Source organism: Sapajus apella, unplaced genomic scaffold (genome assembly GCF_009761245.1).
Source record: "Sapajus apella isolate SASKATOON/1434 unplaced genomic scaffold, GSC_monkey_1.0 scaffold97, whole genome shotgun sequence".
NCBI lineage: Eukaryota > Metazoa > Chordata > Mammalia > Primates > Cebidae > Sapajus > Sapajus apella.
Window position 1 is genome coordinate 4,490,871 of NW_022437037.1, and position 15,308 is coordinate 4,506,178.

The 15,308-nt window shown below is 52.2% G+C and overlaps 1 protein-coding gene and 1 pseudogene across 3 annotated transcripts in view; one reads left to right on the top strand and one right to left on the bottom strand.

Annotated features, from left to right (window-relative positions):
* Positions 1 to 15,308, bottom strand: part of PTGES (prostaglandin E synthase) — a 40,536-nt gene that overhangs the window by 4,432 nt on the left and 20,796 nt on the right. For both annotated transcript variants that reach the window (XR_004262412.1, XM_032257562.1), the window contains exons 2-3: positions 12,380 to 12,558; positions 6,032 to 6,114 (exon numbers count right to left, since the gene is read on the bottom strand). Coding sequence is in view for 1 of the 2 variants with exons in the window: in XM_032257562.1 (XP_032113453.1) it covers positions 6,032 to 6,114; positions 12,380 to 12,505 (209 nt within the window). In the remaining variant the exon portion in view is untranslated. The remainder of the gene's footprint in view (positions 1 to 6,031; positions 6,115 to 12,379; positions 12,559 to 15,308) is intronic.
* LOC116535966 lies at positions 1,955 to 14,681 on the top strand (annotated as a pseudogene). Its single transcript, XR_004262413.1, has 2 exons — positions 1,955 to 1,966; positions 14,151 to 14,681. The product of XR_004262413.1 is annotated as a 40S ribosomal protein S14 pseudogene (transcript).

Below are 15,308 nucleotides of genomic sequence, written 5' to 3' on the forward strand. Positions count from 1 at the left end.
AGGAGAATTGCCTGAACCCAGGAGGCGGAGGTTGCGGTGAGCGGAGATCGCGCCATTGCACTCCAGCCTGGGTTCAGGCAATTCTCCTGCCTCAGCCTCCTGAGTAGCTGGGATTACAGGCATGCGCCACTATGCCCAGCTGATTTTTTGTGTTTTTAGTAGAGACGGGGTTTCACCATTTTGACCAGGATGGTCTCGATCTCTTGACCTCGTGATCCACCCGCCTCGGCCTCCCAAAGTGCTGGGATTACAGGCGTGAGCCACCGCGCCCGGCCATGTGTTGATATTTTAAGAGTACATCAATGTTTAGGAAGCTGTTAAGAGAATCACAGGACAGACAGTTCACAGACACAGCCAAACCCTGAAGAGTGGGTGAAGGAAAAAGTTGGGGAGCACAGGGTGGGAAGGAGGAACAAGCAGTGGGGAAGTTCGTGGCAGACGTGGGTCCCGCTCTGCGGGGCATGTCTTCTGCCAGCTGGGGAGGAGCAGGCCTTGCAGAAACCGTGTAGTGGGGACTGAGCCCCCCTTCTATTTCCAGCCATTGGGCAGCGACTCAGAGGTCACCAGCGTGGTAGGAGAGGTGGTCAGGAGCTCTGACTCCGAGCCCCTGGGGCTGGCCCAGCCCTCCCTCCCTCGTCTGGTCTGTCTCAAACCGCAGTGGGGCCCCTCCAAGGCCGCAGGGATGCCAGGGACAGGGAGCAATGGAGACATCAGGAATGATGGAAGGAAGCTCACCGCCCTCCTCCCACCTCCAGGTTCCAAACCGAGAGACATGGAGGCAGGCACGTACCACAGACGTGCTTGGGTGAAATGCATCATTCAAATAACAACCACTTTTTTTAAGGTAAAAGCCACCCAAAGCAGATTCCTACTAGACCGGACTTGTAGCGTCTGCTGCAGCATCAGACCTGCCTCACCCTCCAGCCTCTTCCACACCAGCTGCATTTTACTGCATCAGTGACAGCGGTGAGGACAGTGACCCCCAGACATCCAGGACGGGGATAGCTGCTGGCTGCTCCGCACGGTTTCCTCTTCTCTTCCCCCGCGCCCTGCCGACATCCATGGTGGCAATTTCCTTGAATGTGTCTCAGGGTTGACACAATGCAGTGCTTGCTTCGTTCCAAAGGCAGGTATACAGGACAGTGACATCGCCTTCTCGGAGAGGGACAGCCTCAAGAGCAGGGCCAAGAGAGCCAGGGTTCTCAGAGTGCCAACTGAGTGGATCCCTGGAAAGCACTTACGACACTCCTGAGCACTAAATAGGGAAATCGTTTTTGGGTTTTTTTTGGAGACAGAATCTCTGTCGCCCAGGCTAGAGTACAATGGTGCAATCTTGGCTCACCGCAGCCCCCACCTCCTGGGTTCAAGAGATGGAGTTTCCCTCTTGTTGCCCAGGCTGGAGTGCAATGGTGCTGTCTTGGCTCACTGCAACCTCCGCCTCCCAGGTTCAAGTGATTCTCCCGCCTCAGCCTCCCAAGGAGCTGGGATTACAGGCAAGCGCCATCATATCCGGCTAATTTTTGTATTTTTAGTAGAGATGAGTTTTTGCCATGCTGGCCAGGCTAGTCTCAAACTCCTGACTGCAAGTGATCTGCCCACCTCAGCCTCCCAAAGTGCAGGGATTACAGGCGTGAGCCACTGTGCTCTGCTGAGTAGGGAGATTTTAATCGAGCCACCGTCTCCTCCATTGCCATCACGGGCCCTGTCCTGGACACCGTCGCTAAAGCTCTCTTTACCCTCTTGGCTCTGCCAGACTTCCTGACTGCCCTCAGACGCCCAGGCCAAATGAACAGAAAGTACGTTATGGGGCTGCGTGTAGTGGTGCACACCTGTAATCCCAGGCTGAGACGGGAGGGTCACTTGAGCCCTGGAGTTTGCAAAATCTCATCTCTACAATAATAAAAATCTAAAAATTAGCCAGTCACGGTGGCACGTGCCTGTGGTCCTGGCTACCCAGGAGGCTGAAGTGAGAAGATCGTTTGAGCCCAGGTCATGGCAGTCAGTGAACCAGGATTCCACCATTGCACTCCAGCCTGGGCGACAGATCAAGATTCTGTATCAAAAATAAATAAATAAATAAATAAATAAATAAGGCCGGGTGCGGTGGCTCATGCCTGTAATCCCAGCACTTTGGGAAGCTGAGGCAGGCAGATCACCTGAGGTCAGGAGTTCGAGACCAGCCTGACCAACATGATGAAACCCCGTCTCTACTAAAAATACAAAAATTAGCCAGGCGTGGTGGCGGGTGCCTATAATCCCAGCTCCTCAGGAGGCTGAGGCTAGAGAATTGCTCGAACCCGGGAGGTGGAGGTTGCAGTGAGCCGAGATTGCGCCATTGCACTCCAGCCTTGGCAACAAGAGCAAAACTCCATCTCAAAAAAAAAAATTTTTTTTTTAAGCACTTCATGGTGCGGTGGGAAGTGAGTGTTAGGTTGGAAATCTCCGGTTCTGCTATGGTGCTAATGAGCCCCATGGCCTCAGGCAAATCTCTCTCACTCTGGGCCTGCCGTTCACTATGTACAAATGAATATGCTACATGACATCTAAGGGACTTCTAGGGCTGACATTTTGGGACCGAAATTCCTGACAAACCAGTTCACTCAGTTTAAGTCTATACATTCCAAACAGAGATACTCCGGCTTAGGTCACGTGTCTGCCTCCCTTCTTTGGGACCACAAGATAGCCCCCTCCATATCGTTCCATACGCACAACCTCAGATTTTGGCCAAAACGCACATTGCCAGGAACTCTGGAGAGGTATCCTGAAAAGGCGGCTGGTCCCTGGCTTCTCCCAGAGCTGGGCTCACATTTGGACTCCAGCATGTGCTAACCTGCAAGGCAGATTTATGCCCAAGAACCAAGTCTCCAGTGCTTTCCTATTTGACAGAAGGTGTCTCGAATCACACCATAAACCCTGGTCTAATATTTAACCCACTTTTCCTTCCAGGTGGTCTCTCCTTCGGGTTCCAGCCAGTTCTCCGGTAGCAGACACAGGATATAGAATTCCCTTAGTTCTGCACTCTCAAGTTTCCGTGATGTTCTGTGAAATCAGGTGGCAGATGAGGGGCCCAGGGGACCCAGGCACTCCCCAGATCTGGCATGGGCCCAGTGTACGGCCGGCCTCCAATAAATCCTCACCAAATGGCTATAAGTGTTATTAGATAAAAGGCACTCAGAAGGTGCTGAGTTGAATTTCAACCATTTAAGCCCCAGTACGACAGACGATCGGTTATTCTGGGCTGGGCGCAGTGGTTCAACCTGTAATCCCAGCATTTTGGAAGATCGAGGTAGGTGGATCACCTGAAGTCAGAAGTTCAGACCAGTCTGGTCAAGATGGTGAAACCCCGTCTCTACTAAAAATACAAAATTTAGCTGAGTGTGGTGGCAAGCACCTGTAATCCCAGCTACTCGGGAGGCTGACGCAGGAGAATCGCTCAAACCCGGAAGGAGGAAGTTGCAGTGAGCCGAGATCGTGCCATTGCACTCCAGCCTGGGCAACAAAAGCAAAACTCCGTCCCAAAAAATAAAAAGGATGATTGGTTGGTTGGAAATATCTTGGCACCGCCCGGGTCTATTGTCTCTCCCTGGCATGGTTTCAGGCAGTAAAAATAAACCGAGTATCTGTGAGGCCACTTGACCACTCCTACGCCACATGAAAGCTTGCCTACAGAAAACCTCTGCAGTCTGGAGGAGCCAAAATGCATCCTGTTGGTGGCTGCTGTGAGCTGGCCCCGGGTGACCCACTGTCCTGGCTGCTTGCTGCCTGGACAGCTCATCCCGTCCTTCTTCACTGTCCAGGAGGGACGAGACAAGCCGGAACAAGCGTCACCAATGGAAGTCATGTATGGAGAGGACTTTTGTTCATGCAAGTACAGCTGGTGCTTAGCAGAGTGTCTTGGACATAGTAGATGCTCATTAAAGGACAGACAGATCTCATATGAAGGATTTGAAAGGGTGAAATAGCAAGGAATTTCACTTCCTACGTGACACATGTCTGTAATGTTTTTAAAAACCACAAGTGTGCATATTATTGTCAATGGCCAAGAAAAACATAAGAAAAAAACCCACAGACTTTCTTTCAAGTGAAAGACATTTGTATTATTTAAATGACAGTGCCCCACCCATTTCCGCCTGTGACGCAGGGGAATGTGTTGAGACCCGTGCGACGATTTGTCTCCGGCCTCAGCCCGTCCAGCTCCCCATCCTCCCCACTTCCCCTTCAAGCTCCTCTGATGACCCCCAACCTCACTCTCCAGTTCACTGGCGAAAAATGGCAGAGCAGAAACTGCCAACAAAGTTTAATATTGATTGCGATTATGTGAAATTAACATTTAGTCTCTGATGGTTTTTTTTTTTTTTTTTTACAAAGCCAGTTTTTTTAAGAATCTTTTTTTTTTTTTTGAGATGGATTCTCACAGTATCCCCCAGGCTGGAGTGCAATGGCACAATCTTGGCTCACTGCAACCTCCGCCTCCTGGGTTCAAACGATTCTCCTGCCACAGCCTCCCAAGTAGCTGGGACTACAGGCATGTGCCACATGCCTAGCTAAATTTTGTATTTTAGTAGAGACGGGGTTTCGCCATCTTGGTCAGGCTGGTCTCGAACTCCTGACCTCAGTGATCCTCCCACCTCGGCCTCCCAAAGTCTGGGATTACAGGCATGAGCCACCACACCTGGCCAAGAACCATTTTTTGAGTAACATTTACCAACATGGAAAGTGTTCGTGAAATAATGTTAAAAGAAAATCAGAACTCCAAATTGGATGTACCTAATGCATGCCTAATTTATGAAAAATATTTAGACACAGAAAACAAAGAGAAGAGAGATGCAAGCGTGAACCATGACTAGAGCTGTGAGTGGTGGCCGGGCGCGGTGGCTCACGCCTGTAATCCCAGCACTTTGGGAGGCCGAGGTGGGTGGATCACTAGATCAAGAGATCGAGACCATCTTGGCCAACATGGTGAAACCCCGTCTCAAAAAATAAATAATTTTTCTGTAGGCAAGCATAAGAAAAATCAATTAATTAATTAAATATATGTGTGTGTGTGCATATATATAAACATTTTATTATTTTGTTGCACCCTGCGGTTTTGCTCACACACAACCACAAAGACAAATGAAAGAGGTGTTGACACCGCGCGTGGTGGCTCAAGCCTGTAATCCCAGTGCTCTGGAAGGCCGAGGCGGACGGATCACCTGAGGTCAGGAGTTTGAGACCAGCCTGGCCAACATGGTGTAACCCATCTCTACTAAAAATACAAACATTAGGCAGGCGTGGTGGCACGTGCCTGTAGTCCCAGCTACTCAGGAGGCTGAGGCAAGAGAATCGCTTGAACCCGGGAGGCGGAGATTGCAGTGAGCCATTGCACTCCAGCCTGGGCAACAGAGCAAGGCTTTGTCTCAAAAAGGAAAAAAAAAAAAAAAAAGAGGTGTCGAGGTCTTCTGTTCATAACACAGAAAGACCCCAAATGCCCATCGGAGGGGAATTGGTTAGAGAAGTTAGTTACAGGCCATACATTCAACAGAGTGCGGCATAAATGCTGGAGCATCAATACAGTGAATGCAGCTCCTCTGTGGGCCGACACTGAACAATCTCTGTTGTCATATTAATAATAATTTTTTAAAAAGCACAGTACAGACCAGTGGATAAAGGGTGAGTCTATGGGGTAGAGCAGGAAAAGCGCAGCACATGTTTGTAAATGCAGAAAGTCTCTGTGGGAAAACGCATGGCCCCTGGCAGGAGGGTTTGCCCCTGGACAGTGAACTGGGTAGTGCCTTGAGGTCAGAGGTAGGAGGGAGCCTGAATTTTCACTGAAGATCCTTTCTCACTTTGTAATTGTGAGTCATGACCATGTCTTACAAAGTTTATTAGAAGTTATTCACTGAATAAAGTAAAACAGTCAGAGCAGATCAGGAACACAGAAAACCTCAGCCCCTGGGAATCCTCCAACCCCCCGCCCTGTGTGCAGAAGAAAGTCTGGAAGGACAGGCCATGTCGAGGTGTGGCCAGGCCGGGGCCCCGAAGTACTTGCCTGAGGCAGCGCTCCACGTCGGGGTCGCTCCGGCAATACTGGAGGCCTCCATGTCTCAGGGCGTCCTCGGGGTTGGCAAAGGCCTGAAATACACCAACTGAGAGTCACTCCTCATGAGATGAACGGCCCAGTCACCTGGGGCTGTGTTTTGTCTGTGGCCAGAGTTCACAGCAGCAGGACAGAGGTGCACGCCCATCCAACATCATCCACGACTCCTACCTGAGCCAGGGGCTGGGAGCTCACTGTGAAAAGGCCCACCTGTCCCTGCTTTTATGAAGCTCACAGTCTGATGGGGGAGTTGCCTATGAACCAGGGAAGGCCAGGGGGGGGTCTCACCTGGTAAGGAGAAGACAGGGCCGGCCTTGAGAATGTTTACGTGGGACCTGACCCAGTCCGAGGATCTGAGACGGCTTCTCTGAGGCAGTGACATGAAAGCTGAGGCTTAGGGCTGGGCGAGGTGGCTCACACCAGTAATCCCAGCACTTTGGGAGGCCAAGGCAGGAGAATCACTTGAGCCCAGGAGTTCGAGACCAGCCTGGGCAACATAACAAGACTCGCATCTGTAAAGCCAGGTGTGGTGGCTCATGCCTGTAATCCCAGCACTTTGGGAAGCCAAGGTAGGAGGATCTCTTGAGCCCAGGAGTTTGAGACCAACCTGGGCAACATAGTAAGATCCCATCTCTAAAACAAGCCAGGTACGGTGGCTCATGCCTGTAATCCCAGCACTTTGGGAGGCCAAGGCAGGTGGATCACTTGAGCTCAGGAGTTCAAGCCAGCCTGGGCAACATGATGAAACCCTCTCTACAAAAAATTAGCTGTGTGTGGTAGTGCACACCTGTGGTCCCAGCTACTTGGGTGGGGGCTGAGGCAGAAGGATCGCTTGAGCCCGGGAGGTTGAGGCCACAGTGAGTCATGATCTCAAGGCTGCACTCCAGCCTGGGCCAACAGAGCCAGACTCTGTCTCAAAAAAAACTAAAACAAATGATCTGAGGCTTGAAAGGTGTATTATGAAGGTGTATATGAAGGAAGGGCTGAGCAACAACATTCAAGGCAGAAGGGACAGCATGTGCAAAGGCCCTGGGGCCAGAAGAAGTGGGGCATATGTGAAGAACAGAAAACAGGCACGCTGGAGCACAGAGAGCAAGGGACAGGGGCCCAAGATGAAGGTACAGGGATCATCGGGGGACCTGGAGGCGCTTTAGGAATTTGGACTTTGCACTAAAAGCCATGAGAGACCCAGGCTGAAAACTCAGCTCTGCGCTGATCAACCACAGGATCCTGAACTCTGTAAACTCAGGATAAATCACAGCTTACGTGCCATGTGATGAGGGAGAGGGAGACCTGGAGAAGCCACTAGGAGTGAGGAAGGAGACCCTTAATCACCCTTAAGACCACCTCCCCCTTGACTTCCACACTGCATTTCAATAGGGGAAGTAAAGGCTGGCAGACCAGGTGCCACCTTTAATCACGCTCCTATAGATCGCAGGCGTGGTGTGGAGGAATCTTTCCGGAAGGCATTGTTTTAACTTAAACACAATCAAACCCCCACCTAAATCACTGTACCCTACCCTACTTCAGGGCCTAAAACCCTTTCGCATGTAAATCCTAGAGCTGTAATCCCAAGACCCTTTCCTGTGTAATATCTAGAGTTGTGAGCCTTTATAAAGGCAGAGATTTCCTTTGATAGATGAGCTTGGCTGTTAGGCAGCTGTGTCACCTTGCTCCCGGCCAAATAAATCACCCCTTCCTTCCCAGTTCGGTGTTCCAGAGGTCTGTTTCCCAAGGCTGCTCCTGCTTCAGGACGAGGCCCAGCACAAGGAGGTGCTCAGTGAATTGTCACTTTCACTGGAAAGCAGAGACTTAAGGTCACACTGAGATCATCGGAGGTCCATGGCTCCTGTCCCAATGTTCCCTGCTGGCGTCCAGGCAAAGCCAGACCCCACCAACCCCACAGTAGGGCCTGAATTTCAGCAGCAGCTTTTCTAAATTGTTCAGCTGATGGCAAATGCTGTGCTTCTGACTCATGACTGCCCCCAAGAGCTGGCTTGTACTCCTCGGTGGGCCTGCCCGGCCCTACCCCGGAGGAGAATGCAGCTCAGATTTGCGAGATTGGAACCTTCACACCCAAAATTCCTTTCTGCTGGCCCTTAAATCAGTGAATCACCAACGCCCATGGTCTCCTCCGTGGATCTGTGATACCTTTCAGAGGGCCTCAACACGGCCGGGCACAGTGGCTCACGCCTCTACTCCCAGCACTTTGGGAGGCTGAGGCAGGTGGATCACCTGAGGTCGGGAGTTCAAGACCATGGAGAAACCCCGTCTCTACTAAAAATACAAAATTAGCCAGGCGTGGTGGCACACACCAATAATCCCAGCTACTTAGGAGGCTGAGGCAAGAGAATCACTTGAACCCAGGAGGTGGAGGTTTGGGTGGGCCGAGATCACGACACTGCACTCCAGCCTGGGCAACAAGAGCGAGACTCCATCTCAAAAAAAAAAGGGGATTTTGTCTGCAGTGTGTAGGATCCACTGTTTCCCCTGTTGGAAGTCTGGCTCCTGGCCTGCATTTCTGCCTTTACCAAAACATGGAATAGGGCCATCCTAAGGCCCAGTTAAAACAAAGTCCTTATTTCAAAGAGAAGACACAAGCCAGGGTTGACTGCCTAACTCAAATAGTAGGCTTCTGAGGACTTGCTCTGAGGAAAGAAACCCTCTTTCCCGTCTCTTGTCTCAAAGAAGGAGAAAGTAAAAGTTGAGATGTAGCAGGCATGAGGTCAGTGGCCTGGGGTTAAAGATTAAATCCCCCCCACCGTTAAAATCTCAGGCGATCGCTGGGCGGGGTGGCTCACACCTGTTATCCCAGCATTTTGGGAGGCCGAGGTGGGCGGATCACCTGAGGTCAGGAGTTCGACACCAGCCTGACCAATATGGTGAAACCCCATCTTTAAAAAAAAAAAAAATCTCAGGCGATCTTAAGGGTGGGGGTGATATGGAGAAATGCCCTCTATTGTTCCCATTCGATCTTGTCAAACCCCCACCGGTACTTCATCGATCAGGACCCCCTCATGTGTACTTTCCAAAACTGTAAACCCAAGGCCCTTTCACATGTAATATCTAGAGTTGTGAGCCTGTATAAAGGCGCAGGTTTCCTCTGATAGACCAGCTTGGCTGTTAGGCAGCTATGCCACCTTGCTCCCGGCCGAATAAATCACCCCTTCCTTCCCAGTTCGGTGTTCCAGAGGTCTGTTTCGTGCAGCTGCTCCTGCTTCAGCTCCACACTGAAATGACCATCACAAAATAACTGCCTTAGGAGTCTACTGCCCATGGGGTTGGTCCCTCTGCAGATAGAACTTGAATACCAGTCAGCCAGGCCAGAGCCAGCTGCAGCGCAGAGCAGGGGGCCCTCAGGGTCAAAGGCTGAGGTGCCACCTTAGCTGGGGAGGAGGCAAGCCTTTGATTGCGCTCCCTTGAAAGTGACCTGAGGCTGCTCTGCTCACGTTAATTTCAGCTACTTATAAGTCTTCTTTTTTTTTTTTTGAGATGGAGTCTCCTCCCTCTGCCGCCCAGGCTGGAATGCACTGGCACAATCTTGGTTCACTGCAACCTCTACCTACAGGTTCAAGCAATTCTTCTGCCTCAGCCTCCTGGCTAGCTGGGATTACAGGAAGGCACCACCATGCCCAGCTAATTTTGGTATTTTTAGTAGAGACAAGGTTTCACCACGTTGGCCAGGATGGTCTTGAACTCCTGACCTCGTGATCCACCCACCTCGGCCTCCCAAAGTACTGGGAATACAGGCGTGAGCCACCGTGCCCGGCACTTAAAAGTCTTAAGAAGAAACATTAGTGAGGCGTTGCATTCTCCTGGCACTCCTGTCATGACCCCATTTATAGATGAGGACACTGAGCTCCCAGACTTGCCCAGGTCCCCAGGCTGGTGGGAGGAGAAGCCAGGGCCTGCGACTGTCACCTCCACCAAGTCCTTCCTGGATGACACTGAGCGCCCAGAGCAGTGATAAGAAGGGACCACGTTGTCATGAGGAACACCTCAGGGTCAGCCCAAGGAGCGGGGTTTTCCTTCTGTGGTGTCCCTGCCAATCAGGCAGAAAGGCGCTGGGACAGACTTGCCTCCTCCCTTCCCTGAATTCATGTTAAAAGGAAATCATCGGCCAAGCATGGCAATTCATGCCTGTAATCCTAGCACTTTGGGAGGCCAAGGTGGGTGGATCACCTGAGGTCGGGGGTTCAAGACCAGCCTGGCCAACATGGCAAAACCCTGTCTCTACTAAAAATACAAAAGTTAGCCTGGTGTGGTGGCACACGCCTATAATCCTAGCTACTCGGGAGGCTAAAAGAGGAGAATCGCTTGAACCTGGGAGGTGGAAGTTGCAGTGAGCTGAGATTGCGCCATTGCACTCCAGCCTACGCAACAGGATGGAGACTTCATCTCAAAAAAACAAATGGAAATTGTGGCTGGGTGCGGTGGCTCACACCTGTAATGCCAGCCCCCTGAGAGGCCAAAATGGGAGGATCAGCTGAGCCCAGGAGTTCGAGACCAGCCTGGGCAACCTGGCAAAACCCCACCTCTACCAAAAATAAAAATAAAAAATTAGCCAGGCATGGTGACGCACACCTATAGTTCCAGCTACCTGGGAGGCTAAAGTGGGAAGATCACCTGAGCCGTTGAGGCTACAGTGACCTATGATGGCAGGACTGCACTCCAGCCTGGGACACATAGCAAGACCCTGTCTCTAAAATAAATAAATTACACACACACACACACACACACACACACACACACACACACACACACACGTGTATTTTTTTAAAAGAAGCCTGGCACAGTGACTCAAGCCTGTAATCCTAGCACTTTGGGAGGCCAAGATGGGCAGATCACAAGGTCAGGAGTTTGAGACCAACCTGACCAATATGGTGAAACCCTGTCTCTTACTAAAAATACAAAAATTAGCTGGGTGTGGTGGTGCACACCTGTAATCCCAGCTACTTGGGAGGCTGAGGCAGGAGAATTACTTGAATCCGGGAGGCGGAGGTTGCAGTGAGCTGAGATCCCACCATGGCACTCCAGCCTGGATAACAGAGTGAGACTCTGTCTCAAAAGAAACAAAAGCTAAAAAGGAACCCCAGCCTCCAAGACAGGATGTGGGCTCCGAAACTGGACACTAGAGTTCAAACCCAGCTGTGTGAGCTTCACAAGTGATGTCTCCCCTCTGAGCCCAGCCTCATCTAGAAGACAAGATGACCATGGTGCCTCCCCTGCTCCCCAGGGCTGTGGTGAGGATCTCATGCTCAGCGCCGGGCCACATTCATCCTCTGGGAAGGATTCGGTGAGTGAATGCAGCTGTTCTGCTTGATGCCCAGATCCCACATCCCAGGACCAGCCAAGGCAGGGAGAATTCAGAAGCCATCGGCATGCTGTGGCCTCCGGGCTTCCTATCACTTGGGCTGCTGCCCTGCCTTTAATCCTGCCTGTACCTGCAGCAGGGCCCGAGCCTGGCTCTCGGCCAAGATCCTCACTCCCGAGGATCCACCCGCATGCGGTGCCAGAGCCAGCCTCGTCTCGCCTTTGAACTGGACACAGAGGAAGACAAGGTAGTTCTAGGAAATCATTGCTCTACTAAAATACCCGGGGAGGAAGCAACAGGTGCCCGGGCCCTTTCTGCATTCTGCCACCAGGACAGCCGGCGAGCTCAGCCTATGACTTTTCAGACTCACCATCCAGTGCGGCAGACGCCGCTGGAACTTTTTTTTTTTAAAGAAGGGACCGGGTCCAGCTCTGGGACTCCTTATTGTTGTTTTGGTTCATGGACTCGGATTAGTGGGGAAATTCCTTCCCGAACACCCCGATGGTGTCCGGCTGAGAGCTGGCCTTGGGAGGCTGCAGTGGACTTGTCAGTGACATCTGCCGGGAATTGGGAATTTCCATTTAAATGTTTCTTGGACTCCTGTTTTGCCGGTTTCCACTCCACCCAGCTATCAGAGCTCCCGTGCCGGGAAGCCACCAGGCTTTGTGCTGTCACGCTACCACACTCCACCCTCCAGAACCTGCTTCTCTCAGAGACACTCACTGGCTCTCCCCGTGAGAGCTCTCCCCAGAACCCAGCCTGGTGGCACGGCAAGTGAGTAAGTACGTGCTCTTGAGCCAGAGAGGAGAAGGTGCAGGCCTTGCTGACCCACGGGGCTGGCAGGGAGGCACCCAGAGGACTAGAATAGGTGCCCAGCTCCAAGCACCGCACACACCTTGGCCATGTTTCCGATCCTAGGGCTTTCCTGGCAGGACATCGAGGGAAGCAAGGACGACCTGGGCCGGGGCCCCCAGGGTAGCACGTACCTTCTTCCGCAGCCTCACTTGACCCGTGATGATGGCCACCACATACATCTTGATGACCAGCAGCGTGCTGCAAAGCAGGAAGGCCGGGAGGGCCGGGCTGCTCATCGCCAGGCTGTGGGCAGGCATCTCTGGCCAGCGCAGCTCAACTGTGGGTGTGATCAGCTCGACGGAGGAGCAGCCTGCGGGGAAAGCAAAGTGGGCGGAGAGCCTTTTGCAGCCAGCACGGCCAACGCCCCGCCCAATGACAGCCTCGGCAGGGCCCCCTTCTGTGAAAAGAAACAAAAGCAGTCCCGGGAGCTCCAAGAAGTAGAGAGCCCCGGTGTGCCCTGGACCCAGCCCCTGGCTCTGGATCCCTCCTCCCTGGCAAATCATCACTTTCAAATCTGTTTCAAAGCTGCTTCCTTATCTGTAGTATGGGAGCGTGTGGTGGTGCCTGCCTTCTAGGGGAATGACAAGGCCGGCACCTGGCAGGAACTCTGCACGTAGTGAGCATCACTGCTTCCTGCTCACCTCCCGCAGGGTCAGGGTAGGTGGTGGGCATGAGAACCACGCCACGCGCCCCTCACTCAGCCTGGACACTGGAGCTGCAGCCACATCTGCAAGGACATGACTTTGCCATCTGTGGCAGGCTGAAGCGCCCCCTCCATCCCCACCAACATCCATGTCCCAATCCCTAGAACCCGTGACTGTGACTTTCTGTGGCCAAAGGGACTTTTCAGCTGGGAGTTAGTAAGGATCTTGAGACGGGAGAGCTGACCCTACTTCCTCTGGGTGAGCCCAGTATAATCAGAGGGGCCCTTCCATGAGTGAGGCCATAGAATTAGAGAAAATACATAAAAACAGACGCAGAATTAAGAGAGGAGTTGAAAGGACAGTGCAGGAGTCAGACAGGAGAGATGCTACCCTGCTGGCCTTGAAGATGAAGGAGATCATGGCCCAAGAAATACCAGTGGCCTCTAGAAACTGGAAAAGGGGGCCGGGCTCGGTGACTCACGCCTGTAATCCCAGCACTTTGAAGGCCGAAGTGGGCAGATCACGAGGTCAAGAGATCAAGACCATCCTGGCCAACATGATGAAACCCCATCTCTACTAAAAATATAAAAGTTAGCCGGGTGTGGTGGTGGGCACCTGTAGTCCCAGCTACTCAGGAGGCTGAGGCAGGAGGATCGCTTGAACCTGGGAGGCGGAGGTTGCAGTGAGCTGAGATCATGCCACTGTACTCCAGCCTGGCTACAGAGTGAGACTTCGTCTCAAAAAAAGAAAAAAGAAAAGAAACTGGAAAAGGGGACGAAATGAACTCTCCCCCGAGCCTCCAGACAGAATGCAGCCCTGCCCACATTTTGATTTTAACTCTGTGAGGTCCACTTCAGGATTCATCTGCCAGAGCATTCTCCCCACTGCACTCTAGCCTGGATGACAGACCAACACAGAGAATGAGGCTGTGTTGTTGCAAGCCATTAAGTCTGTGGCAATTTGCTATAGCAGGGAGGGGGAACCAGCACGTGGCTCCACTGACTTCCTGACCATCACTTGACTTTTCAGGGACTCTTTCCCCAGGCAAACAGTTTGATTCTTCATCACGAGATCTCCCCGAAAGACCCGATGACTCTTTGGTAGAAAGCCTCAATGGGCCTGGCGTGGTGGCTCACACCTGTCATCCCAGCATTTTGGGAGGCCGAGACGGGCTGATTGCTTGCACTCAGGAGCTTGAGACCAGCCTAGGCTACATAGGGAGACTCCATCTCTATAAACAAATTTAAAAATTAGCTAGGGAGACAACGTGCAGAAATGGCACCTCGAAAGGGGAAGGAAAAGAAGGAAGAACAGGTCATCAGGCTTGGACCTCAGGTGGCTGAAGGAGAGAATGTATTTGGTGTCTGCCATATCTTTGCATCCTTTAATGACACTTTTGTCCATGTCACTGATCTTTCCGGCAAAGAAACCATCTGCCGTGTGACTGGCGGGATGAAGATGAAGGCAGACCGAGATGAATCCTCGCCGTATGCTGCTATGTTGGCTGCCCAGGATGTGGCCCAGAGGTGCAAGGAGCTGGGTATCACTGCCCTACACATCAAACTCCGGGCCACAGGAGGAAATAGGACCAAGACCCCTGGACCTGGAGCCCAGTCGGCCCTCAGAGCCCTTGCCCGCTCGGGTATGAAGATCGGGCGGATTGAGGACGTCACCCCCATCCCCTCTGACAGCACCCGCAGGAAGGGGGGTTGCCGTGGTCGCCGTCTGTGAACAAGACTCCTCAAAATATTTTCTGTTAATAAATTGCCTTCATGTAAAAAAAAAAAAATTAGCTGGGCATGGTGGTGCTGGCCTGTAGTCCCAGCTACTCAGGAGGCTGAAATGGGAGGATCACCTGAACCCGGAAGGCTGAGGCTGCAGTGAGCCATGATCTCCCCACTGCACTCTAGCCTGGGTGACAGAGCAAGACCCTGTCTCAAAAAAGAAAGCAGGATCAATGGTTTGTGTCCTAAGATTCTTTAAATCCCTCACCTCAAAATCCTCACCGTGGCCAGGCACGTTGGCTCACACCTGTAATCCCAGCACTTTGAGAGGCCGAGGGGAGTGGATCACCTGAGGTCAGAAGTTCCAGACCAGCCTGGCCAACATGGAGAAACCCCCTCTCTATTAAAAATGCAAAAATTAGCCAGACGTGGTGGCAGCCACCTGTAACTCCAGCTACTCGGGAGGCTGAGGCAGGAGGTGGAGGTTGTAGCAAGCCAAGATCATGCCACTGTACTCTAGCCTGGGTGACAGAGCAAGACTCCGTCTCAAAAAAATCCTCACCTTGCTGCATCGTGCTCCCTTCCCCAGGTTCTGGGCAGGACCGCTACAAGGGCAGGGGTCTTGTACACGGTGCTTGCTCATTTATTTTTGCCAACATTTCAGCTTTGCTGAGAGGCACGCTGGGGAAGCA